Below are 26,361 nucleotides of genomic sequence, written 5' to 3'. Positions count from 1 at the left end.
CATGTCATGCACGCCGCTGACACAGTAATCCCCACTATAACATGTCACGCACTCCGCTGACACAGTATTCCCCACTATAACATGTCATGCACGCCGCTGACACAGTATTCCCCACTATAACATGTCATGCACGCCGCTGACACAGTAATCCCCACTATAACATGTCATGCACGCCGCTGACACAGTAATCCCCACTATAACATGTCATGCACGCCGCTGACACAGTAATCCCCACTATAACATGTCATGCACGCCGCTGACACAGTAATCCCCACTATAACATGTCATGCACGCCGCTGACACAGTAATCCCCACTATAACTTGTCACGCACTCCGCTGACACAGTATTCCCCACTATAACATGTCATGCACGCCGCTGACACAGTAATCCCCACTATAACTTGTCACGCACTCCGCTGACACAGTATTCCCCACTATAACATGTCACGCACTCCGCTGACACAGTATTCCCCACTATAACATGTCATGCACGCCGCTGACACAGTAATCCCCACTATAACATGTCATGCACGCCGCTGACACAGTAATCCCCACTATAACATGTCATGCACGCCGCTGACACAGTATTCCCCACTATAACATGTCATGCACTTCGCTGACACAGTAACCCCCACTATAACATGTCATGCACTTCACTTACACAGTAACCCCCACTATAACATGTCATGCACTTCGCTGACACAGTAATCCCCACTATAAGATGTTACGCACTCCACTGAAACAGTAAGCCCCACTATAACATGTTACGCACTCTGCTGACAAAGTTATCCCCACTATAACATGTCACACACTCTGCTGACAAAGTAATCCCCACTATAACATGTTATACACTCCGCTGACAGTAATTCCCACTATAACGTATGAACTCAAATGTGTAATGTATGTAATGTATGCTACATTTTTCCGCCTTCTTATGCTATGTATTCCCCCTTCATGTTGCTGCTTGGCGATGCACTGTACCACAAAAAATTCCTAGTGTACGTGAGTACACCTGGCCAATAAAGCTGATTCTGATTATGAACATGTCATGCACGCCGCTGACACAGTAATCCCCACTATAACATGTCATGCACGCCGCTGACACAGTAATCCCCACTATAACTTGTCACGCACTCCGCTGACACAGTATTCCCCACTATAACATGTCATGCACGCCGCTGACACAGTAATCCCCACTATAACATGTCACGCACTCCGCTGACACAGTATTCCCCACTATAACATGTCATGCACGCCGCTGACACAGTATTCCCCACTATAACATGTCATGCACGCCGCTGACACAGTAATCCCCACTATAACATGTCATGCATGCCGCTGACACAGTAATCCCCACTATAACATGTCATGCACGCCGCTGACACAGTAATCCCCACTATAACATGTCATGCACGCCGCTGACACAGTAATCCCCACTATAACATGTCATGCACGCCGCTGACACAGTAATCCCCACTATAACTTGTCACGCACTCCGCTGACACAGTATTCCCCACTATAACATGTCATGCACGCCGCTGACACAGTAATCCCCACTATAACTTGTCACGCACTCCGCTGACACAGTATTCCCCACTATAACATGTCACGCACTCCGCTGACACAGTATTCCCCACTATAACATGTCATGCACGCCGCTGACACAGTAATCCCCACTATAACATGTCATGCACGCCGCTGACACAGTAATCCCCACTATAACATGTCATGCACGCCGCTGACACAGTAATCCCCACTATAACATGTCATGCATGCCGCTGACACAGTATTCCCCACTATAACATGTCACGCACACCGCTAACACAGTATTCCCCACTATAACATGTCATGCACGCCGCTGACACAGTAATCCCCACTATAACATGTCACGCACGCCGCTGACACAGTAATCCCCACTATAACATGTCATGCACGCCGCTGACACAGTAATCTCCACTATAACATGTTATGCATGCCGCTGACACAGTAATCCCCACTATAATATGTTATGCACGCCGCTGATACAGTATTCCCCACTATAACATGTCATGCACACTGCTGACACAGTATTCCCCACTATAACATGTCATGCACACTGCTGACACAGTAATCCCCACTATAACATGTCATGTACGCTGCTGACACCGTATTCCCCACTATAACATGTCATGCACACTGCTGACACAGTAATCCCCACTATAACATGTCATGCACGCCGCTGACACAGTAATCCCCACTATAACATGTTTTGCACATTGCTGACTCAGTAATCCCCACTATAACACGTCATGCACGCAGCTGACACAGTATTCCCCACTATAACATGATATGCACGCCGCTTATACAGTAATCCCCACTATAACATGTCATGCACACTGCTGACACAGTATTCCCCACTATAACATGTCATGCACACTGCTGACACAGTAATCCCCACTATAACATGTCATGTACGCTGCTGACACAGTATTCCCCACTATAACATGTCATGCACACTGCTGACACAGTATTCCCCACTATAACATGTCATGCATGCCGCTGACACAGTATTCCCCACTATAACATATCATGCACACTGCTGACACAGTAATCCCCACTATAACATGTTATGCACGCCGCTGACACAGTAATCCCCACTATAACATGTCATGCACGCCGCTGACACAGTATCCCCCACTATAACATGTCATGCACTCCGATGACACAGTAATCCCCACTATAACATGTTATGCACACCGCTGACACAGTAATCCCCACTATAACATGTCATGCACACCGCTGATACAGTATTCCCCACTATAACATGTCACGCACACCTCTGACACAGTATTCCACACTATAACATGTCATGCACTCCGATGACACAGTAATCCCCACTATAACATGTTATGCACACCGCTGACACAGTAATCCCCACTATAACATGTCATGCACACCGCTGATACAGTATTCCCCACTATAACATGTCACGCACACCTCTGACACAGTATTCCACACTATAACATGTCATGTACGCCGCTGACACAGTAATCCCCACTATAACATGTCACGCACTCCGCTGATACAGAATTCCCCACTATAACATGTCATGCACGCCGCTGACACAGTAATCTCCACTATAACATGTCATGCACGCTGCTGACACAGTAATCCCCACTATAACATTTTACGCACTCCGCTGACACAGAATTCTCCACTATAACATGTCATGCACGCTGCTGACACAGTAATCCCCACTATAACATGTTACGCACTCCGCTGACACAGAATTCTCCACTATAACATGTCATGCACACTGCTGACACAGTATTCCCCACTATAACATGTCATGTACGCTGCTGACACAGTAATCCCCACTATAACATGTCACGCACGCCGCTGACACAGAATTCTCCACTATAACATGTTACGTACTCCGCTGACACAGTAATCCCTACTATAACATGTCATGTACGCTGCTGACACAGTAATCCCCATTATAACATGTCACGCACGCCGCTGACACAGAATTCTCCACTATAACATGTTACGTACTCCGCTGATACAGTAATCCCCACTATAACATGTCATGCACGCTGCTGACACAGTAATCCCCACTATAACATGTCACGCACACCGCTGACACAGAATTCTCCACTATAACATGTTACGTACCTTGCTGACACAGAATTCTCCACTATAACATGTCATACACACCGGTTACACAGTATTCCCTTCTATAACATGCCATGCACGCCGCTGACACAGTAATCCCCACTATATCATGTAACGCACTCCGCTGATACAGAATTCCCCACTATAACATGTCATGTACGCTGCTGACACAGTAATCCCCACTATAACATGTTATGCACGCCGCTGACACAGTAATCCCCACTATAACGTCATGTACGCTGCTGACACAGTAATCCCCACTATAACATGTCATGCACACTGCTGACACAGTATTCCCCACTATAACATGTCATGCACACTGCTGACACAGTATTCCCCACTATAACATGTCACGCACTCCGCTGACACAGTAATCTCCACTATAACATGTTGTGTTATTACAGTCTTTGGTATTAAGGGGTATTTTTGGGGGGATAGTTCTCATTTACTTTAATGATTTAGTTGATAAAATAAAATTTGAAACAATATTTTGAACAAAAGTTAAATGCTTAATTATGTCTGTACCTAAGTTATGCTTGACATATTTTACAATGCCTCTCTTTGTTTTGCAGCCTTCCAAAGCAACTTATTTACCTCCTGATGAACAATTACAGCATACCAAAGTCCTGCTTTGACATCCCACCAAGAGCATCACAGCTACCTTACAGTATGTCATTCAACCAAATGCATTTAGAAACTTTAACACTGCTAAAATAAATGTTTTCATAATCTAGTGCAAAATTCAACGCAAATAGCTTCATAGTTGACATTGAAAAGATGTTCCAATATAAATTGAATTGCTTTTAACCTACAATACATTCATAAAAACAAATTGTGTTTCTAAATGAATGTGGCCTCTGCTTACCCTACACAAATATTGTCAGATATAATAAATTTCCAATAGAACATAATTTCCCCGCTCTGCCAAAGATGACTTAAGATTGCGAACAGGACTAGGAGCCTGTAATGATTGCAGATAACCATTTGGGTAAATATCGGCTTTATATGAAACTCAGAATCAGGCCCGATACCTTTCTCTCGTAAAGTTTGGGCTTCAACTACAGTAGGTGTCTACTTTTTGTTACTCTCACCAGTACTCCTCTCTTGGGTCCTAGTCGCCTTCCCAACCCTTTGGATCTCTCTTCTGAGTTTTTCCCTCATTATTTTTCTGCTTGAATATTTAATAACTAGCCTATCAGAGCATCTGGCCCTAAAGCTGTTTTACATATATGTTAACTCTTACACTCCAGCGAACTACTATATATTAGTTCAGCCCTAGCAAATGCTAGGATTGTGGGTGGGAGATATATTGCTGTGATGTACACAGCAAATGAGCCAGTCACTTCATTTCAGGATAATACAGTCAGACACTTTAAACCATAGTTTAAAAAATATATAAAAAAAGATGAATATCTTATTAATAGCTTGCCTGTTACTTCATTGCAAATGTCATATATCAGTCCTGTTAATGTAGCTGCATTTCTGCTCTCCTTGATTTAACTGGAAACAGTTTAGTGTTCTGTGCTGCAAATGCCTGACGGTTCTATACCATCAATGACCTATTACCCACCCTCCTGCATTCTAACTGCTGCTCTCTACTTCCAGTGCTGGACACAGTGCAGCAGTGCATTATGGGGATTCTCACCACCCTTACCATACTCTCAGTTATCCTCTATCTGGAAGATGCTGTTTATATTATAAAGAAAGTGAGATGTCCAGTGAAGAAGAACACGATTCTATGGAAAAGTGCTGCTCCAACGGTGAGAAGAACAAAACAGTGCAGTAAAAGAATATGTCTATTTTATAGGGTGAACCATAATAACTTATAAATGTCTAGTGTCCAGAGAATCAGCCTTTTTCTATTACAGAACATAGAGAAGGGCCTGACTTTGTATAGTTCTGCAATCAGACAAGGGTCTATGCCAATCACTGTGGTTGGCAGACGGCCTCATAAAAGCAAATAATAGGGCATCGCCTTCCTGGCTTTATGAATGGGTGTGGTTCGTTTTATCGACAGTATCTAGGTCGACAATGTTTAGGTCGACCACTATAGGTCGACAGTCACTAGGTCGACATGGATGGAAGGTCGACAGGGTTTCTAGGTCGACAGGTCTAAAGGTCGACATGAGGGGGGGGGATTTTGGTGTCGTTTTCTTCGTAAAGTGACCGGGATCCCAAATTAGTGCACCGCTTCACTCGCCATGCTTCGGGCATGGTGCCTTCGCTCCGCTACCGTTTCGCTCGGCACACTTTACCGTTCCAATCGTAGTCCACGTGGATCGTTAAGTATGAAAAATTTTTAAAAAATAAAAATTTGAAAAACTCATGTCGACCTTTAGACCTGTCGACCTAGCACATGTCGACCTAGAAACCCTGTCGACCTTCCATCCATGTCGACCTAGTGACTGTCGACCTATAGTGGTCGACCTAAACATTGTCGACCTAGACACTGTCGATCTTCAGACCGGATCCCTTATGAATACCTATGTCTTACAATGATCTGATTTATTTTGATTGCACAAATATTGGGTCAACTTATAGTTCAATGGCAATACTATAGTGTATGTGACCAACCTTAGAGTGAACATCTAGGGCCCTGATTCAAGGTTGCAAAAAATCCATCTTGTGATTTTGCACGCTACACTTGCTTCTGAGCTGATAATATACAGCTGTGAGTAAGTACGGGTGATTCCGAGTCATACGTCTCTCAGCTGCATCTGTACCACTACCTGGCTGAATGAGTGTAACCGAGTGACATCTGTGCATACACATGTAGGCTGAGTGTGCTGAGGACGTATCATGGGCATGTAGGCAGAACTGTGGTCTATGTTGAGTTGTGCATGATCAGAGGTCTGTTTGATTTCAGGCAGCTCTCTTGTATCAGTTATAGAACTGGTTCAAATTCATGCTCAGGGTGGCGATAACTATATTAATAATAAGTGGATGAATAATGGCATTGCAGCTGTGTAGATGATCTATATATACAGTGAAGATCCACATTTATTTCCAAGTGTGTAATGCAGCCACACTTGCGACTGACTAGTATGCAACTCTTAATCAGATCCATACTTGGTCCAAATATCCCCTAACAGACATATAGTTACATCAGAGCGCACCATAGTTAAATATTGGGTATTGTCACAAAACTAGATTTTATTATAACCGTTACTTGTTAAAGATCTGTTGTTATCTTTTACAGAAACTTGGACTTGTTTAGTTGTATCCATGGGTATAAATGAATATGTATTGCTGGACCAGAGAATCACAGTAAGCCCAGGGTAAATGACACATTTATGTGTTTTCTCTTAGGTCGTCTCCATATTCACTTGTTTGAATCTGTGGATTCCTCGTTCAACCATCTTTGTAGAAATTGGTATTGGCACGTGAGTAGTGGTTATATATGGAAAACAATGCTGACAACAAACATTTGTACACATGAAACACTGCATGACACACAACAATAAAACAGCCATAAAGATTTTGCCAGTTACCCTTTGCTGTAATGCTAGGCTCAGTTGTGAATACAAAACTGGAGAACAAAAAATACAAACTTTAAATAGCCATGTAACCAATATTGAGGTGATTCTGTTTATAATAATGGTGCTATTCCTTTCAGTCCTTCAATTGGTTCATGATTTATTTAAATACACATTAAAAAGTAGTTATATAATCAATCTGGATGTAAAGACACAAGTCCACCCTGTTCAATCTTTGCTTAATTCAACCTGTGCCCGTCCACAACAACTCGGGTCATTCCGACCCGTTCGCACGCTGCACTTTTTCGCAGCCGTGCGACCGGGTCAGAACTGCGCATGTGCTGCGGCCGTAATGCGCAGGTGCGTCATTGCTTCCAACAAAGAAAGTGGTCACAGCGGCGACTGCAAGAAGATTGACAGCTGGAAGGCGGATCCGGGTGTCAACTGACCGTTTTTGGGTAGTGGATTTCCGAACGCAGGCGTGTCGAGGCGTTTTGGTGGGCGGATGTCTGACGTCAATTCCGGGACCTGGGACGCTGAAGTGATCGGACCAGGTAAGTAAGTCCAGACCTACTCCTTTTGGGGGTCATTCCGAGTCAACTCTTTGCTGCCCGTGCGATCAACTAGACGCCGCCTATGGGGGAGTGTATTGTTGCATAGCAAGGCTGTGATCACTTGTGCAGCCGAGCTATGCAAAAACATTTTGTGCAGTTTAAGAGTAGGTCCTGACTTACTCACCCACTGCGATCACTTCAGCCTGTCAGGTCCCGGAATTGACATCAGACATCCGCCCTCCAAACGACTGGACACGCCTGCGTTTTCCACTCCACTCCCAGAAAACGGTCAGTTGCCACCCCGGAATGCCTTCCTCCTGTCAATCACGGCGCGATCACAACAGCGATCGTTTTCTTCTTTAATGCAGTCGCTGCCCGGCGTTCCCCATCGTCGGGCAGCGACGTGCCTGCGCATTGCGGCCGCTGCGCATGCGCATTACGGACCCGTTCAGACGGCTGCGGAAAAAAGCAGCGTGCGAACAGGTCGGAATGACCCCCTTTGTGCACAAAACTTTTTTTGCATAGCACGGCTGCACAAGCGGTCGCAGCCTTGCTATGCAAAAATCCACTCCCCCATACGCGGTGTCTACCTGATCGCACGGGCAGCAAGAAGTTGCTACGTGTGATCAGGTCAGAATGAGGGCCACCAGATAGGCCCTGCAGTCTGTTATATGAGAAATAAATAGCTAACAAGCAAATTGATGGGTACAATTTTAGTACAGGTAGGTTTTTATGGGCAGATAAAGTGCAACTACAGGGCCCCAGACATACATCATAAATACCTTTAGCATTAAATGGTACATACTGTGGCTTGCTTAATTGTGAAACAAATATATAAGGAGATATTCCATAAAGAAGAGGCTTCCTGATCCTCTGTAGTCTATAGCATATGCTATTTTGCCATCTCCTATTCTAATGGGTACAAAGCGAAGTTGTTTTGTTTTTTTATGCATTTGTTTCCAGCTAAATTAGTACTCACTTTATAAACGGGTGTGGTTCGTTTTATCGACAGTATCTAAGTCGACAATGTTTAGGTCGACCACTATAGGTCGACAGTCACTAGGTCGACATGGATGGAAGGTCGACAGGGTTTCTAGGTCGACATGTGCTAGGTCGACAGGTCTAAAGGTCGACATGAGGATTTTTTTTTTGGTGTCGTTTTCTTCGTAAAGTGACCGGGATCCCAAATTAGTGCACCGCTTCGCTCGCCATGCTTCAGGCATGGTGCCTTCGCTCCGCTACCGCTTCGCTCGGCACACTTTACCGTTCCAATCGTAGCCCACGTGGATCGTTAAGTATGAAAAAATAAAAAATAAAAAAAATGTGAAAAACTCATGTCGAACTTTAGACCTGTCGACCTAGCACATGTCGACCTAGTGACTGTCGACCTATAGTGGTCGACCTAAACATTGTCGACCTAGACACTGTCGATCTTCAGACCAGATCCCTTATAAACTACCCCTCATGGTACCTATAGGTCATCTAGGGCTCCACACCACTATTTGTTGGTTATAAGTAGTACTAAAATTTTAAAGTGTATCAAAGGGACTGTGTATCAGGTGTAGAGTTATCAAATCTTCTAAACAGCTAGAGTGTAGAGTCTAGCTAGCATTATTCTAGCACATTCTGTAAAATGATAAATAGTATCTGCTTGGTCCTTCTTAGGTTTGATAAATCTTCCCTATAATATACCATTTGCATAAATATATGTCTAAGCTATAAGAAACCTTGGGTATTTGTGTATGCCTTTGTCATACTTTCATTCTAGACCTGATCCCACCCTTATTGACATTATAACCCAACCACCAATGAGATCACACATTATCATCTCCTCTAGTACGCAGCCTCCAGGTATTTTATGCACTCAGTATGACTGACTGTGAGAGGGAACAGAGATGCTGGGGCTGCAGGATAAAGAAGGCCAACAATGGCAGCTCTGTTGAATAGTGTATGTGGATATACTAGCACCATTTGTGAAACTATGCCTACTGTATAACAAGAATATGTATCATGAATTCATGCCTCATACAGACAAACACAAAGATGGAATAATATAATAGAGGGCTAAGTCTTACTTTCAACGTTTGGGAAATACTTGTCTCCCCTCCCTATTTGTCTCCCAGGTATTTTGCCGTCTGTTTCTACCTTATCTTGATGGTACTCATTGAAGGTTTTGGGGGAAAAGATGCTCTTGTGAAGAAACTGGAGAGCTCAGATGTACCCATCAACACTGGGCCATGTTGCTGCTGCTGTCCATGTCTCCCCCCTGTCAAACTGACAAAGTAAGACTTAGCACGATGTCTTGCACAATGGTGTATAATGGTGCCCATTAGCAGAACATTGCAGCATTGATGTAGGATGCGTCTTGGGGATTTATTTTAAGTTCAGCTAACAGCAAGAAGAAAATGTTCCTATTTGTAAAGCGTTGTAAGCTCCACATTTATATGCTGTAAACAATGGATTTTAGACACTGAAGGTCATTAACAAAAGAATAAACCAGTCTCTCCACAGTAAAGAAGAAAATGCATGCATGTGCCTTGATTATGCTGAGCCTCTTATGACCATGGTGGCTCATTGGCGAGGAGCAGCAGATCTCACGGTCAGATAGGTGGATTGAGGGCCCAATTCAGATCTGATTGCTGCTGTGTGTTTTCGCACAGCAGGCAATTATCGATTGACAGCGCATATATATGCACCACAATGCGCATGTGCATCGCCAAACAGCGACAAGCTGGTGCAAAAATTTCAATCGCACAGCCATTCGCATGCTGATTGACAGGAAGAGGCAGTTTGTGGGTGGTAACTGGCCGTTTTGTGGGAGTGTCAGGGAAAATGCAGGCATGCCCAAGCCTTTTCTAGGAGGGTGTGTGATGTCAGCTCCGGCCCCGATCAGCCTGTTTTTTTCGCATTGTAGCAGTAAGCCCTGGGCTGCGCACAGACTGCACACACTGGAAAAACCAGTCGATGGTGAGTGAGTTTTGAACTGATTTGCAGCTGTCCGCTGACTGAGGGACATTTTCGCATGGCGTACACATGCGAACGCACACTTCCACGGGGCGAATTTACACTCTCATTAGGCGGCGACTATCTGATTGCAGGACAACAAAATTAGCAGCACAGCGATCAGGTCTAAATCAGGCCCTGAGGCCGTTATTAGTGAAATACAGAGTAAGGGCATGCTTATTATTATGGAGAAGTGGAAATGGATTTCAGTTTGTAGAGTGAGAGAGTATTGTAAGGAGTAAAAGGCCATGCTACATTTGTATTCTCTGCTGTGTGGAGGGGATCATGGCCATTTACATTCTAGATTCTTTTGCGCCAGTATTACATAGAAACATAGAAACATAGAATTTGTCGGCAGATAAGAACCACTTGGCCCATCTAGTCAGCCCTTTTTTTTTTTTTTTTAATCTCTAACCTTAATTGATCCTTATTTCTTTGTAAGGATATCCTTATGTCTATCCCATGCATGTTTAAATTGCTCTACTGTCTTAGCCTCTACCACCTCCGATGGGAGGCTATTCCACATGTCCACTACCCTTTCTGTGAAGTAATTTTTCCGCAAATTTCCCCTGAACCTCCCCCCCCTCCAGTCTCAGTGCATGTCCTCGTGTCCTATTGCTTCTCTTCATTTGGAGAATGTTTCCCTCCTGGACTTTGTTAAGACCCTTGATATATTTGAAAGTTTCTATCATGTCCCCCCTTTACCTTCTCTGCTCCAAACTATACATATTGAGATTTCTTAGTCTTTCTGGGTATGTTTTGTGATGTAGGCCATGCACCATTTTAGTTGCCCTTCTTTGTACAGTTTCTAATGTATTAATATCCTTTTGAAGATATGGCCTCCAGAATTGAACACAGTATTCTAGATGAGGCCGTACCAATGACCTATACAGTGGCATTATTACTTCTTTCTTTCTGCTGCTGATTCCTCTCCCAATGCAGCCAAGCATCTGACTAGCCTTCCTCATTGCTTTGTTACATTGCTTACCTGCCTTTAAGTCATCTGAAATAGTGACTCCTAGATCCCTTTCCTCCTCAGTAGTTTCCAGTATAGTGCCATTAATACTATATTTAGCCTTTGGATTTTTGAGACCCAAGTGCATGATTTTGCAATTTTTGGCATTAAACTGTAATTGCCACACTCTTGACCATTCCTCTAGTCTACCTAGATCCTCAATCATTTGTTTTACCCCACCTGGTGTGTCTACCCTGTTGCATACCTTTGTGTCATCTGCAAAAAGGCATACTTTCCCTTTAATGCCATTTGCAATGTCACTAATAAAGATATTAAAAAGCACTGGTCCAAGTACAGATCCCTGGGGTACTCCACTGGTAACATTTCCCTCCTGTGAATGCACTCCATTTACCACAACTCTCTGTTTTCTATCCTTCAACCAAGATCTTATCCATTCAATAATCCTAATATCCAATCCCAAACTTTCAAGTTTATTTAGCAGTCTGCGATGTGGAACAGTGTCAAAAGCCTTACTAAAGTCTAGATAAGCTATATCCATGGCTCCACCTTTATCCATCACTTTAGTCACACAGTCAAAAAAGTCAATAAGATTTGTTTCACATGATCTCCCCCCAGTGAATCCATGCTGTTTGGGATCCTGTAAATTGCCGGATTTAAGATAATCTACAACTCTTTCTTTTAAGAGTGTTTCCATCAATTTCCCTACTACTGATGTAAGACTCACTGGTCTGTAGTTGTTTGCCTCGTCCTTGCTTCCACTTTTGTGCAGTGGGACTACGTTTGCTCTTTTCCAGTCCTCTGGAATTACTCCTGTAGCTAATGACTGGTTGAATAATTCTGTCAATGGTGCTACTAGCAAATCTTTAAGCACCTCTTTAAGTATTGCAACATAGCAGGCTTGTTCCAATCGAGTATTGTCCCATACTTTTAGCAGGACCTATTTGCATCTACATATTGCATTTCAGTGGAGAAGGGATTTCCAGGGCCTCTCCCAATCAGGGGCGGTTTAAGCAGTGACGTGCGGTGGGGTGAGTCAGGTGAGGCAGAGCCTTTCCTGTCATACTAACGGTTGTGCCAGAGTTTTGACTGGATAAAGTATATGAAAAATACAAAGAATATGTTTGAAATATCTTCTTTGCATTATTCTAATCATTTTTATAGCCAAAACTCTGGAGTAAAAAGTCTATGGCAGGGGAGGCAGTGCCTCACCTGACTATCTTTTCTGCACATCTCTGATCAAAACTCACCAAATTTCCAAAAGTATATACTGCTGCACCTGTGTATAATGTTCAGATATACCCTTTAGCTCATATATTGCATGTAAATCTGGCTCTGGTGCTAGCCAGTGCCACCTGAGCCGTTTAGCTCACCGCACGTCCCTGGGTTTAAGAAAGGATAAAGGTTTGTGTGTAGTGTATGTGTGACTAGTGCACAGGGTGTGTAACGTGGGCCTCCCTGGACCTGGGGTCTCATGTGCACCACACATCCTGCACCCAGCATGGAGAAACTATGCTCCCAAGCAATATACTAAAAACATTCACACAAACAAAATATGTAATAAAAACTGTCTCTTTGTCCAGACACTCATGATTAATAACAATAATAAGGCTAAAGAACACAGTAATGTAGGTGAAAAGTTCCACTTTTGAACAGTGTCTCTCTAAAGATGTTCCCAGCAATCTGCATATTGAGGTACATGTCTGTCGGTACAGCTCTTGGGAGGGGAGAGTAGGTGTCTGCGGGTGGACTATTGAGGCACAGCAGTGCAAAACCAAATTTGCTGAGTACATTGGATAGATGCAAGGGCAAAACCAGAGTTTCAAGCAAATAAAGACTATACATTTTGTTGGAACTAGTTTCATCACTCAGGCACGATACTCCAGTTCCTAGTGATTTGATACTCTTAACGCAACAAAATGATTTACATCATTGTGTATAGGGGAAAGGTACACTTTAAATGGTACTACATTATAATAAATCATATTAATTATACTAAGCTAACAGTTTCTTCATAAGAAAGTATTTAACTCTAGTTATGACAGAATTGCATTAAGATGACATTTTATTGAATTTTCCTGCAAAGATTAAATTACGTTTACTCATCTCGGAAATAACCTAATAGATTATTCCCACAGCATCATTTCCTGTTCTTGTTTTTCCCTTTCTCAAGCAGTACTTCAAAGGCATATGCCACATGTGGTTTTTATTTATTTACTAGGCAGATAAAAAGGCAACATAAGGTTAACTGCAGGTGTAATGAAATTTATACTGCTTAAAAGCACCTGTCCTCGAGGTGTATATCATATGGTGCCATGGCTGGCAACAGTCAGTACATTTACTAGCACAAAAAGATAAACTGTTACTACAGGGTTGAGTATCCCTTACTCAAACTTCAAAATCCCACATTTTTGGGTCCCCTACTGAGATAATAACATATGTATTATATATATTATGTTTAAATATGTATATTTGTAAATAATATATATAATATGTATATAATATTTATGTCATTATCTCAGTAGGGGACCCAAAAATGTGGGATTTTGAAGTTTGGATAAGTGATACTCAACCTGTATCAATAAAGAAAAAAATTAGATCCTCCGCCACTACCAAAGTACAGATGTCCTCCCCACCCCCATGGTTTGGGGTATGAATAGGTTTCTCTATTCTCTATCCATATCAGAGGCGGAACTACCACCAGTGCAACCAGTGCGTTGCACTGGGGCCCGCCTCTGTCCAGGGGCCCAAAGCATGTAATGAGTCAAACTGACTCATTACATGCCGCTGTGTGCTGCGGGCAACCGCTGCCCGCAGCACACAGCCGCCCGGACAGAGAGGAGAGAAGCGCAACGGTACGGGGGAAGGAGGAGGAGGGAGGTGGAGGAGGGAGCAGCAGCAGCGCTTTACTACTGGTTGAGGCGCTGCTGCTGCTGTCCCTCTGCTTCACTATAGGCTGTCTTCCGAGAACAGCCTATAGTGAAGCAGAGGGGCAGCAGCGCCTCCACCAATAACACAGCGCTGCTGCGGCTCCCTCCTCCACCTCCCTCCTCCTCCTTCTCTCCTGCCCGGGAATCGTGGCCAGAAGCTGCACCGAGGAGCCTGAGCCAGAGGAGAGAGTAAGTATAATTCTTCCTTCTTTCTTTCTTTCTTTCTTTCTTTCTTTCTTTCTTTCTTTCTTTCTTTCTTTCTTATGTGTAAAAAGGGGGAATCTGCCTGCCGCAATGTGTAAAAATGGGGAATCTGCCTGCCGTAATGTGTAAAAATGGGGAATCTGCCTGCCGTAATGTGTAAAAAGGGGGAATCTGCCTGATGTAATGTGTAAAAAGGGGGAATCTGCCTGCCGTGATATGTAAAAAGGGGGAATCTTTGCCGCGATGTGTAAAAAGGGGGAATCTTTGCCGCAATGTGTAAAAAGGGGGAATCTGCCTGCCGTAATGTGTAACAAGGGCACGCTGTCTGCCGTAATGTGTAAAAAGGGGACGCTGTCTGCCGCTATGTTTAACAAGGGCACACTGTCTGCCGTAATGTGTAAAAAGGGGACGCTGTCTGCCGCTATGTTTAACAAAGGCACGCTGTCTGCCGTTATGTGTAAAAAGTGTATGCTGTCTGCCGCTATGTGTAACAAGGGCACGCTGTCTGCCGTTATGTGTAAAAAGGGGACACTGTCTGCCGTTATGTGTAAAAAGTGCACGCTGTCTGCCGTTATGTGTAAAAAGGGGGACGCTGTCTGCCGTTATGTGTAAAATGGGAACGCTGTCTGCCGTAATGTGTAAAAAGAGGAATCTGTCCGCCGTAAGGTGTAAAAGGGTCTCCTCCTGGTGTAGTGGTGCTACTGTGTGGCGTAATTTGAATAATGAAGACTACTGTGCAACGTTTTATGAATTGGTATTATTTTGTGGCAACACCCCTTCCCCATGAAGCCACGCCACTATGTATTTTTGCGCACGCCTACGGCGCGCACTGCCCCTGTTTTGCATGCAGGGGTGGGGCTACGATGCCATTTCTTGCACACAGCGCTAAAATGTCTAGTTACTGCACTGTTGCTAGGTATCCATTTCTCTGGCCCTGAGCAGGTCCCCCTCACCAGATACTCTCCAGGGGTGAGGGGGTGGACTTGGATGGGATGGGGGGGGGAAAGCATTTTGTCGCACCTGGGCCCACCGCTCGCTAGTTCCGCCACTGATACATATACAGGCTACATTGTTGTTCTAGTTAATGTCCGTGGTCGGCAACCTGTATAGTACCCATAGGCTTGCATAGCAGAGATGGCCCAGCCCTATTGTACTGTATATGCCATTTTATAAAAGTGACCGTTACTATAGCAGCTACATAGATATGAGCTACGTTGCTGTGAAATGTCTCATATATGAAATATTGCAATTGCAGCAGCACATGATAGGCCATTTTGTAGAAGTGTAAGGTTCTATCATTACAATCTTTGTTTTCCGGTTTTCCAAAGCCATTCAGCAGAATGGCAATCTGCACTGTCTATGGAAACACTGCTTTCGCTGAACTGATTGTCCATATATAGAGAGAAAGTGGTGCTAATTTATTCTTCTGCTGTGTGGTGAGGAACAAAAATGACAAAAGTAATTCTTAGCTGAACCAAAATGACAGTGGTAATCCTGTGTCAGACATTTATGGAGTCTATTTATGAAGTTCAAAAAAGCCCTTTTTCCGGCATTTTCACAGAAGAAAGGTAATTTCTCAGGTTCTCTCCATTTATCATAAGAGTAACACCAGAGAAATGAGAACTTTCACAGTCACCATCTTCACAGATCCGTACGGGTATGGCAGAATCTTGCTAATTCATCAAGTGATGAAAAGCAAATCATTTTGTTACTGGGTAATGCCATCTTGATATGGTGTTATCTGTACCCAGCAGAGAGGCTTTGTTGGATACAAGGGTTTCAAGAGGGGTTGGTGCCTATACTAATGTACTGTATTTTTTACTATATATTTTAATAAACTGGTGGGGCCACGCCCCCATGTCTGGCCATACCCAATCTAGCAACTGGACCTACAGTATGTCATGGCGTCTTGGTTGGACAGCTTCCATGTGCTGCTGCGGTTGCAGATTTTGCTATAAAGGCAAATATCCCCAACCCAGCTGGAACCGCCGATCGGCATCCAACGATGATCCGCGATCTGTTGGGGAATCGGGGAAATTTAATATGGTCGGGGTTGGGGAATCTGGATCTTTAAACATGCTTAATATTCCCAATTCCCGATGCAGCCGTTGGGGGATCAGGATATTACCGCAATTTATCAGTAATGTATGGGGGCCTTTACTCTTCTCCAGCAGCATTATGGCCTCCATACATCAGTGAGAAATTGTTTAAATTTCTCGATCCCCCTTATGGCTGGGTCGGGGATTAGGGAATATTAAACATGTTTTAAAATTCAGACAACCAGTGTAATTATAATCGCTATTGCTGCAATAAAATTGTTAATTAGTACTGGTTAATGGCAAACAGGCCCTTCAATGAAACATTCTGCCTGAAAATGCAGAAAGAGAATATGCTGCTGAGCAGTTTTTAAAGAAGGTGCATATCTGTAATTTAAAGAAAGGTATGGGATCTATTACCCAAAATGCTTGGGGCTTACGATAAGGATAATGGTCTTTTTATTGTTCGTTTTTTTGTAAGTTGGAACTAAATGCTTTAAACTATGAAAGGAAAAGGGCTTCCTTCCTGCATTACAGAACCAACGTGATTATTTCTTTTCTGGTGTACAGAACATCTTGGGTAGTAGGTTTCTGATAAATAGATCCCTGAGCTGTATGCAATGCCTCTAATGACATGGGTTCCAATGATAAAAGTGTACTGAGTGCAATAATTCACATACTGTATTAACCATGTTCTCAGAATACTGTATAAGGAAGCCCAGTGCAATGTTAGTTTTCTAATTTGGGACGCTTACCTTGCAGGAGGAAGGTGAACATTTTCATTCTGGGTGTTTTCCAGATGGCATTTCTGAAACCAGTCTTTAATTTCATTGGCTTGATTCTCTGGTCTGATGGAATATACAATACAGATGATGTGAGATTTTATGTTTTTATGCAATACCGTATTATTTCTCTAAGCTAGGTTACAATAATGTGTGTTTATACTTTAATGTTCCAAATAGAATAATAAAGAGCTGCTAAGATTGGTGCTATACATGACATTTTATTACATTCCAGAATGTTTAAATTGGCTGTAAATGTAACCATGTAACATGCTGCACTAAATACACCTAGGGCCTAATTCAGACCTGATCGCTGCTGTGCATTTTCGCACAGCGGGCGATCAGGTCTGAACTGCGCATGCGCTGGTGCCGCAGGGCGCCGGAGTATGCCAGAGATGCGATCGGCATCTCTGCCCAGCAATCGCCTCTACCTGATTGACAGGCAGAGGCGGGAGGAGGCAGGCCGGCAGCGTTTGGCTGGCGTTATGGGGGCGTGGTCCGGGCAACGCAGGCATGCCCGGACCGTGCGGAGGGCGGGCTGTTGAGGCTGCGTGACATCACATGCAGCCGCTGCAACCCTGGAAGTGACGAGTAGCTACCTGCCAGCACGCAGGAGCTGCGCTGGTAGGGAGCTACTCCATCCTCAGGCACAAAAGCATCGCTGCCGTGCAATGCTATTGTACCTTTGCGGGGGAGGGGCAGAGCCAGACTAGCCCTGTGCTGGGCGTCCCCCCGCATGTCTGTGAAACTGATCGTAGATGTGCTAAATTTAGCACATCTACGATCAGGTCTGAATTAGGCCCCTAATTCATCACAGAATGTAAGTTCTGGGCCTTATACAGGTTTGTTAGCAAACCAAAAAAGCACATTAATAGGCAAAACCATGTTACACTGCAGGTGGGGCAGATAAAACATGTGCAGAGAGCGTTAAAGATGGGTGGGGTGTGTTCAAATTGAAATCTAAATTGCAGTGTAAAAATAAAGCAGCCAGTATTTACCCTGCACAGAAACAAAATAACACACCCAAATCTAAATCTCTCTGCACATGTTATATCTGCCCCCCCTGCAGTGCAACATGGTTTTGCCCATAAGTGTGTTTTTTTTTTGTTTGCTAACAAACCTGAATAACCCCCTCTGTCTCCAGGCTCACTCTATATATACATACCTCCCAACTGTCCCAATTTTTGTGGGACAGTACCCTTTTTTTGGGGTCTGTCCCACTGTCCCTCCCGCGAAAATGGGAGGCGTGGCTCACGAACACGGCATTCAAAGTCACATCCCTTTTCCAGCAGCTTACGCCCCCTTTTTGGTGGAGTCCCGCCTTCAGACATCCGGATATATATAGAATTTAAAATCTAACTCTCTCTGCAAATGTTATATCTGCTCCCCCTGTAGTGCACATGGTTTTGCCCAATTGCTAACAAACTTGCTGCTGCGATCAACTCAGAATTACCCCCGTTGTTAGATAGGCAAAGGTCTCACCTAACGTCTCCTATATATATTGTAGATGTCAGGCGGCAGCATTGCACTTTGGATGAATGTGACTATTGGGTTTTGTACTATTATAGCCCTGTGGCCCATTGGAATACTTTTCCGTCAGGCCAAAGTTCACTTGACTGATAAGAACATGGGAACCAAGTTTGCAATATTTCAGGTAATTTCTCAGATTCTCTTTATCTTCTTTGTATGTTCCCTCTGCGTCTAACATGCATCAGCTCTGACCTGTCAGCAGCAGTTCCTTTAGGCAGAGCAGTTGAGCACCAGCCTGGGGCACAGCACATGAGAATATATTTATTTATTTATTAACAGTTTCTTATATAGTGCAGCATATTCCATTGTGCTTTACAATTAGAACAAAAGTAATAGAACACAACTGGGTAAAAACAGACAGACATAGAGGTAGGAAAGCCCTGCTCACAAGCTTACAATCTATAGGGAAATAGGCATTGATACCCAAGGATAGATGCTACCTATTGCATAATGGTCCACCAGATTGCTAGGTTCTTAATGGGTTGTATGATATGATCACCCCACAATGTTGGCCAAGTGTCAGGAGGGTGTGAGAGTAAAGAAAGACAAGATATGTGATGTTATGTATACTGTACAGAGAGGATGTAATTAGCTAGGGAAGCACTGAAGGTTATGTGGGTGGGTCTGGAATTTGATAGGCTTGTCTGAAGAGGTGAGTTTTCAGGGAACGTTTAAAGGTTTGGAGACTAGAGGCGAGTCTTATTGTGCATTGGAGGGCATTCCACAGAGTGGGTGAAGCCCGGATAAAGTCCTGAAATTTTGAGGTGTGAACAAGTAATGCGTTTGGATGAGAGATGTAGATCTTGTGCAGAGCGGAGAGGTCGGGTAGGGAGATATTTTGAGATGAGTGAAGAGATGTATGCTGGTGCAGTTTGGTTAATAGCCTTGTATGTCAGTAAAAGTATTTTATATTTAATACGGTAGAATACTGGTAACCAATTGAGGGACTGACAAAGCGGATCTGCAGAGGATGAACATCTAGCGAGTAAGATTAGCCTCGCAGCTGCATTCAAAATGGATTGTAGTGGTGAGAGCCTATGTTTGGGAAGACCAGTCAGGAGATTATTACAATAATCAATGCGGGAGATAATGAGAGCATGGATTAGAGTTTTTGCTGTGTCTTGTGTAAGATATGGTTGTATTTTGGATATGTTTTATAGATGTATGTAACATGATCTTGAGACAGATTGAATGTGGGGAACAAAGGACAGTTCAGAGTCAAGAATAATACCTAGGCAGCAAGCTTGTGGGGTAGGGATGATTGCCGAGTTCTCAACAGTGATAGAGATATCAGGTTGGAAACTACTATTGGCTGGTGGAAATATAATTAATTCTGTTTTGGAAATATTAAGTTTGAGGTGGCGAGATGTCACCCAAGATGAAATGGTAGAAAGGCATTCAGTGACACGGCCCAATACAGATAGAGACAAATCTGGGGAGGATAGGTAGATTTGAGTATTATCTGCATACAGATAGTATTGAAATCCAAAAGAGTTGATTAGTTTGCCAAGAGATGTGGTATAGATAGAGAAAAGCAAAGGCCCTTAGACTGAGCCTTGTGGTACTCCAACTGAGAGAGGTAGCGAAGAGGAGGTGGAATCAGAGAAACGAACACTGAAGGAGCGATTAGAATATACCATAGAAAGACTGGAATTGGAACCGCATCACTTTGCAAAACCTATATTCTAAATTCAACTTGTTGTTCAGCACACACTGAAATTACAAAAAAGCTAGATCTGTGTAAATGCATAACAATAGCTTTCATATGCAGTAATCAATGCTACACTACATCTGTTTTACATGCAACACGCATCACTACTATGTACTATGGGGCATTCTGCAGCTTCTGCTACTCTGTGGATTACCACTTGTCTTAATTCCCCTCCTTACTAACACAAGTACTGTACATTTACACTATACCTTCCAATATTTACAGGCAAAATAAGCCCAATCTCCACTTCATGCAAGCTCATGTCATACAAAACACACCGGAATCCACCCAACCACATACTTTCCAGTAAACGCCATACTTTTCAGGGTCACAAACTAGACCCCCATTGCAGCTGTCAGCCTACCGATGGCCTTATTGCCTACAGGGTGTTCTGTGCCTTCAAATCTGGGGACATCTGGACAGACAGGAGAGGAAGACAGATCATGTATTTTAAATAATCCAATTGTTACTCTCACATACCGAATAATTACACAGCAATAACAACAATACTTTCTTTTTTTCTTTCTTTCTTTCCAGTTACTTCTCATCCTGACTAATGTACAAGCCTCCATCTTCAACATCTTGGCAAGCACTGGCGTGCTTCCCTGTGTCCCTCCATACGCATATAAATCCAGGGCTCACTGTGAGTCACTACACTAATTGTAACGTAAAATATGAGTAACCCAGTATCAGTAATGTGCCTGTAAGAAATGTTAGTGATCCTATGTGGTTATCGTATAATAACTGAGGAGTACAGTACAATGGAGCAGTGTGATCTATTAACCAGTATGTGCATTACATATTTTGCCCGCAGTAGATAGACAATATGGCAGCCGTACCCCTAACCACATTGGTACAATTTATTTAAAATGTATTTATTGTAAGTAGTTCCTGACTCTTGCCATATAGTTATTAATGGTTTCCAATAGATTTAATTACATTTAGTGGGCCTTGCGGTTTACTATACTGCTTTCTAACATTTTTATTTCAATATGAGAACACTATAACAAAGAATGAAATAAAGACATTGCAGGTAATTCATGGTTATTCCCTTAGTAATTCATTGGTCATCTTATTGACTCTTTGAAAAAACATTTCTGGTAGTCTGAGGTAGGTGCCCTCTTTCTTCAAAAAAGTATTTCTAAAATTTCCACAATGGTGACGAGCCTTCAGTAAATATACACATTTTAGGGAGAATAGATTTTGTTATGGAGTGTAGGGACAGGGAGGAACAGGAGAGTGTGGCTTAAAGGATAATAGGCTGGATTTACAAAATGTAAAGCTGCACTAATAGTAATGGCAAACACGTGTATCAAGGAGGTGCCCATCTCCACTGCACTCCGCTTACACTGGCATCAGTGCCAGGCATTGCAGTTACAGCAACTGATACAGAAAGAGATAGTCTGCAAACTACTTACCACAATACTAGTGAGCTCAATACAGGGTATTGAATACACTAGATCTTGGCGAATAGTATGTAGATGGCCCCTGTCTACCAACCCGTCGCCTTGCAGTGGATTACGTGCAGCAGATGTAGCATACAGTGCACAAAGGGAAGAAGAAATAGGCCAAGGAGCGTGGTACGCATGAACTATGGCATAGTGAGGCATAATGTAAACTGGTGGCATTGTGGCATACAGATGTGTCCTATTATATCTATCCTTTTTGCTATGGTACGAGACACATGGTGTGACTTTCTTGACCACATAGAGAGTAGATACACAGATGTATTTGGGCTAGAGAGGAGGCAATGCAGGCTGTCCAGGCCACAATTTCAGTTTAGTAGCTCAAATGATTTGGAGGCAATAGGAAAATGGAAACTGGTTGAGGAATCATAGCACCCCCTCAGAGCTAAGCTCTCCAAAATCATTAGAGCTTTTAAGAACATATATGGTCTGTTTCAGAAAGAAAAACAACGGAGAAGAATAAATTATTTTTGTTACCCACAATACGGAAGTAATAGAGTAGAGCAATCCTGGATTATTCAGGTCTTTAACATTGATAAGTGTGATCTAAATGTAACCTGGTTTAAACTAATCTGCAGTCATGATCAAAATTGTGATATTTAACATTAACCTCACCTACAACTATTGAGGTTGTACAGTCTAGCAGTTTTCAGATATCAGTGCTATGGCAACGTAAATTCTCACAACGTGTAGAGGTAGAAATGAACAAACACGTGTATTTAAATAGTGCCAAATTAAAAAACTAAGTTTTCACAGTCCTAAATTGTCATACTACACAAGATGTCTTGGTGTATAGATACTCATGGTGCCTTAAGAGGAAAAAATTCAGGCATTTTGGCAACTATGATCTACTAATAGAAGTGGCTTTTTTTGGAACTTGCACACTCAAGTTAAGTGGAGCTTTGTGTAGTAATAGCAATAAGCGCAGGAGGCTCAACTTGGCCAAAGAGTTTCATCTAAAATTGAAAAACAGTACAGGGATTTCCTGATTTGTCCCTGGCAGATTTTCTCCCCAATAATCCCTGTTTCTTAAACTGAACTCCTGTGTATTACCACATCTTATGTTCACAGTTTGTAGTATCTACTATCTAACACTGCCATAGCAGTTAATCATTTTTTTATAGCACGTGTTACAAAACAAAAGTAAACATCTGACCACTAGGGGTTTCCACATGGTTTAGGCTTGATAAATAGGCCCATAAATTTTGATTGTGATTTTGATAGGACACATATGCCATATGTGTACGACACCATACCTCCCAACATCAACCAAGTCTAATTCGAGAAAGGGGGGTGACTATAGCATATTAGTTACCACATGTCCAGACAGCACTATTTACATAAAAACACAATTTTTCTGGTGTTTTTATAAAAACATCTCCCAATTTCAGCAAAAGCTGGATAAATGGCCTGTGGGACTGTAGTCCAGTCTCCTGAAATTGAGACGATCTTGCTGACATCGGGATGGTTGGGAGGTATGCAGTTTTACAAGTCAGAACAAATTCATTAATAGCAACTAGAGCTATAAAATAACCTAATATTTATTTTATTTGCCTTTTTACAGTGATGAACAACCATCTGCTAATCATAGAGACATTTCTACTGTCTATTTTGGCCCGAATTGCTTACAGGAAGAGGGATGATGAAGCAGGATACACATTTAAGCCACTGGCTGTGTGATGAAGTGTTATGGTGGGTTGTAATTTACTGTACACAGTTTACCTGACATGGACAATAACAGAGACTTCAGTTTACAAAAATGTCCTGAAAACAGTTCAAAGCCAAACTTTCTATTAATTATTTATGAATCCATCCAGTAACTTCCATATGTCAAATGCATGACTGTGTGTCTCAGACATTACAGATTAAACCACAAGAGTGAACTGACCAAATCCCCATTATGCACACTGTTAGTGCAGCTGCCCTAAAGTACATTATATATTGAGGTATTTTGTTGGTAGTGCAACAAACAACATATTATCAGTAAAAGTGCACCAGCTGTAGCTACAATTCAGTGTTACCCATGCAACGTCTGTCCATTAAGTGAATATATACACATTTTTTATTTAGAAAATTTACTGTATTTTTTTACACTAAGCTACACTATTGCAACAATAAAAAGTTGCTTGTTTTCCAAACTAATTATATTCAGTATGTACACAGTGTGTGTAAGATATTTTACTAAATATATATATATATATATATATATATATATATATATATATAAATTAGCAAATGTTGGTACTCCCAAGTTTATCTGGTGCTGGAGTCACTGTTTGCCCTATTGTTTACTATTCATTATGGCTACTTTGTTTCACCTATGATACTGATACTATGTTACTACGTATTTGTTACAACGTATGGTGTTTTCATATTGAATTGAAGTTACTGTGCACAGTCTGTCTCCAGATGAGCCTACATTTAATCTCATGCACATTTTATTTCAACATTTTTTTGTTCTTAGTTGCATTCTTGGTTTTATGAGGTTTTGCTGTTTAACTATTATATCACTTTCTTATCTAAGGGCACTTTTATAGTCTGTTCACTTGATGGGCTAGATTTACTAAGGGGTTGGCACATGCAAACCACCATTTCTCAGCATGTCTGACCTCGAAATTTAAAGCAGCACTTATGAAGTGCAAAGTGGAACGTGTTTGTCATTAATATTAGTGCCACTTTAAATTTCGTAAATACAGCCCATTATCCTTTAAGGCACACTCTTTTGTTAATTATATAATTCTGTATATGATCATTGACGGCAAACCTTTCATTTTAAATTAAACTGTTCATTTTATTATTCATCTGTGTTACTGCCAAAAATAAACACTTTTAACCTTCATTTTGTGTGTGTTTGGATGTGCAGTTAGTGGTTGTATTTAGAGGATATTTACTTTTCTTTCAGTAAGCACCGGTTTTAAATTTGGATCAGGATTAAGAACAAACGGAGCCTGAGCTTGGTTATCAGCATCAAACTGCTGTCCTGCTGCTCCTGCCATAATAACAATGGCTTGCTAAATATCATAAATGCAATGCCCCACATACATGATTACATGCCAAAGGCAGAAATTATTTTCTTGTATTAAAGTGCCACAAATTGTAGATAAACCCTGAAACACCCTTTCAGCATGGTTATTGCTGGGTAACATCCTTGATAATTGCCCCTGACTAGAATACCCATAGTTTAGCATTACCTAGACAATTCTGTATTGTGCAAAATGTGAAACTGAACCTCAAAGTCCAAAACCCTAACAATTTAGTAACACTTTGCTTTAACCAGAATGATGCTTATTTTAAGGCAACACTTACACCTATTACAATATTTTTTCTAAATGGTAATTCCCCTAAAGGGTCTCAGGGCTGCTCCACTTATTTCGTAGGACACCAACACTAGCACTATAATCAGGTGTAAGGTGAAGGACCAATAAGAAGCTGCAATCTCTTGATTGCGGCTTCCGATTGGTCCATCCACTCACAATTCCCCTCTGCTGCTTCACACACCCACCTGCCAATCAGGGCTGTGGTGAAAAGCAGAAACTCTGGGAAACGTACTGTAGCTTAGTAGACATGGCCACACCACACCTTCTAGGAATTACCAAGTAACAATTAATAAAATGTATGTAGTAGATAGCGGTGCAGCTTTAACCACATTTGTAGCTTACTCTAATCATAACCAGCAAGATGAGTCTTTATTACATGTGTCACTTATGTATATTAAAGATTTGGCACATAGAATTGTGCCTCTTTACTAAGGTGGCAGTCAGTAATTGCATCCCACTTAAGGGGCCTACACACAGAGCAATATGAGCTAACGATATAGACTATATAGTTTATATTGTGAGCAAAGCTAGTGCATATCGTTCTGTGTGTATAGTACCAACGATGAACGATGCGTGCTCCTGCATATCATCATCGCTGGAAAAAATAGATAGGTCATGCACAGTCTATTTTGGTTTAGATAGTGCATATCGTTTATGTGTGCATGTAGTGAACAATATTAGCCTATAATAGTTTATAGCCAAAATCATTCAGTGTGTATAGTCAA

The 26,361-nt window shown here is 42.3% G+C and overlaps 1 protein-coding gene across 1 annotated transcript in view; it reads left to right on the top strand.

Annotated features, from left to right (window-relative positions):
* The window catches only part of SLC51A (solute carrier family 51 member A), a 37,866-nt gene extending 12,708 nt beyond the window's left edge, over positions 1-25,158 (top strand). Inside the window, exons 2-9 of the mRNA XM_063916511.1 lie at positions 4,227-4,321; positions 5,260-5,414; positions 6,964-7,037; positions 9,808-9,966; positions 17,593-17,704; positions 19,120-19,266; positions 21,391-21,496; positions 23,884-25,158. Of these exons, the coding sequence (XP_063772581.1) occupies positions 4,227-4,321; positions 5,260-5,414; positions 6,964-7,037; positions 9,808-9,966; positions 17,593-17,704; positions 19,120-19,266; positions 21,391-21,496; positions 23,884-23,999 (964 nt within the window). The 3' untranslated portion in view covers positions 24,000-25,158. The remainder of the gene's footprint in view (positions 1-4,226; positions 4,322-5,259; positions 5,415-6,963; positions 7,038-9,807; positions 9,967-17,592; positions 17,705-19,119; positions 19,267-21,390; positions 21,497-23,883) is intronic.
* The last annotated feature ends 1,203 nt before the right edge of the window (positions 25,159-26,361 follow it).

Source organism: Pseudophryne corroboree, chromosome 4, assembly GCF_028390025.1.
Source record: "Pseudophryne corroboree isolate aPseCor3 chromosome 4, aPseCor3.hap2, whole genome shotgun sequence".
Classification (NCBI taxonomy): domain Eukaryota; kingdom Metazoa; phylum Chordata; class Amphibia; order Anura; family Myobatrachidae; genus Pseudophryne; species Pseudophryne corroboree.
Note: the sequence above shows the minus strand (reverse complement) of the source record. Positions and strands in the feature narration are given on the sequence as shown.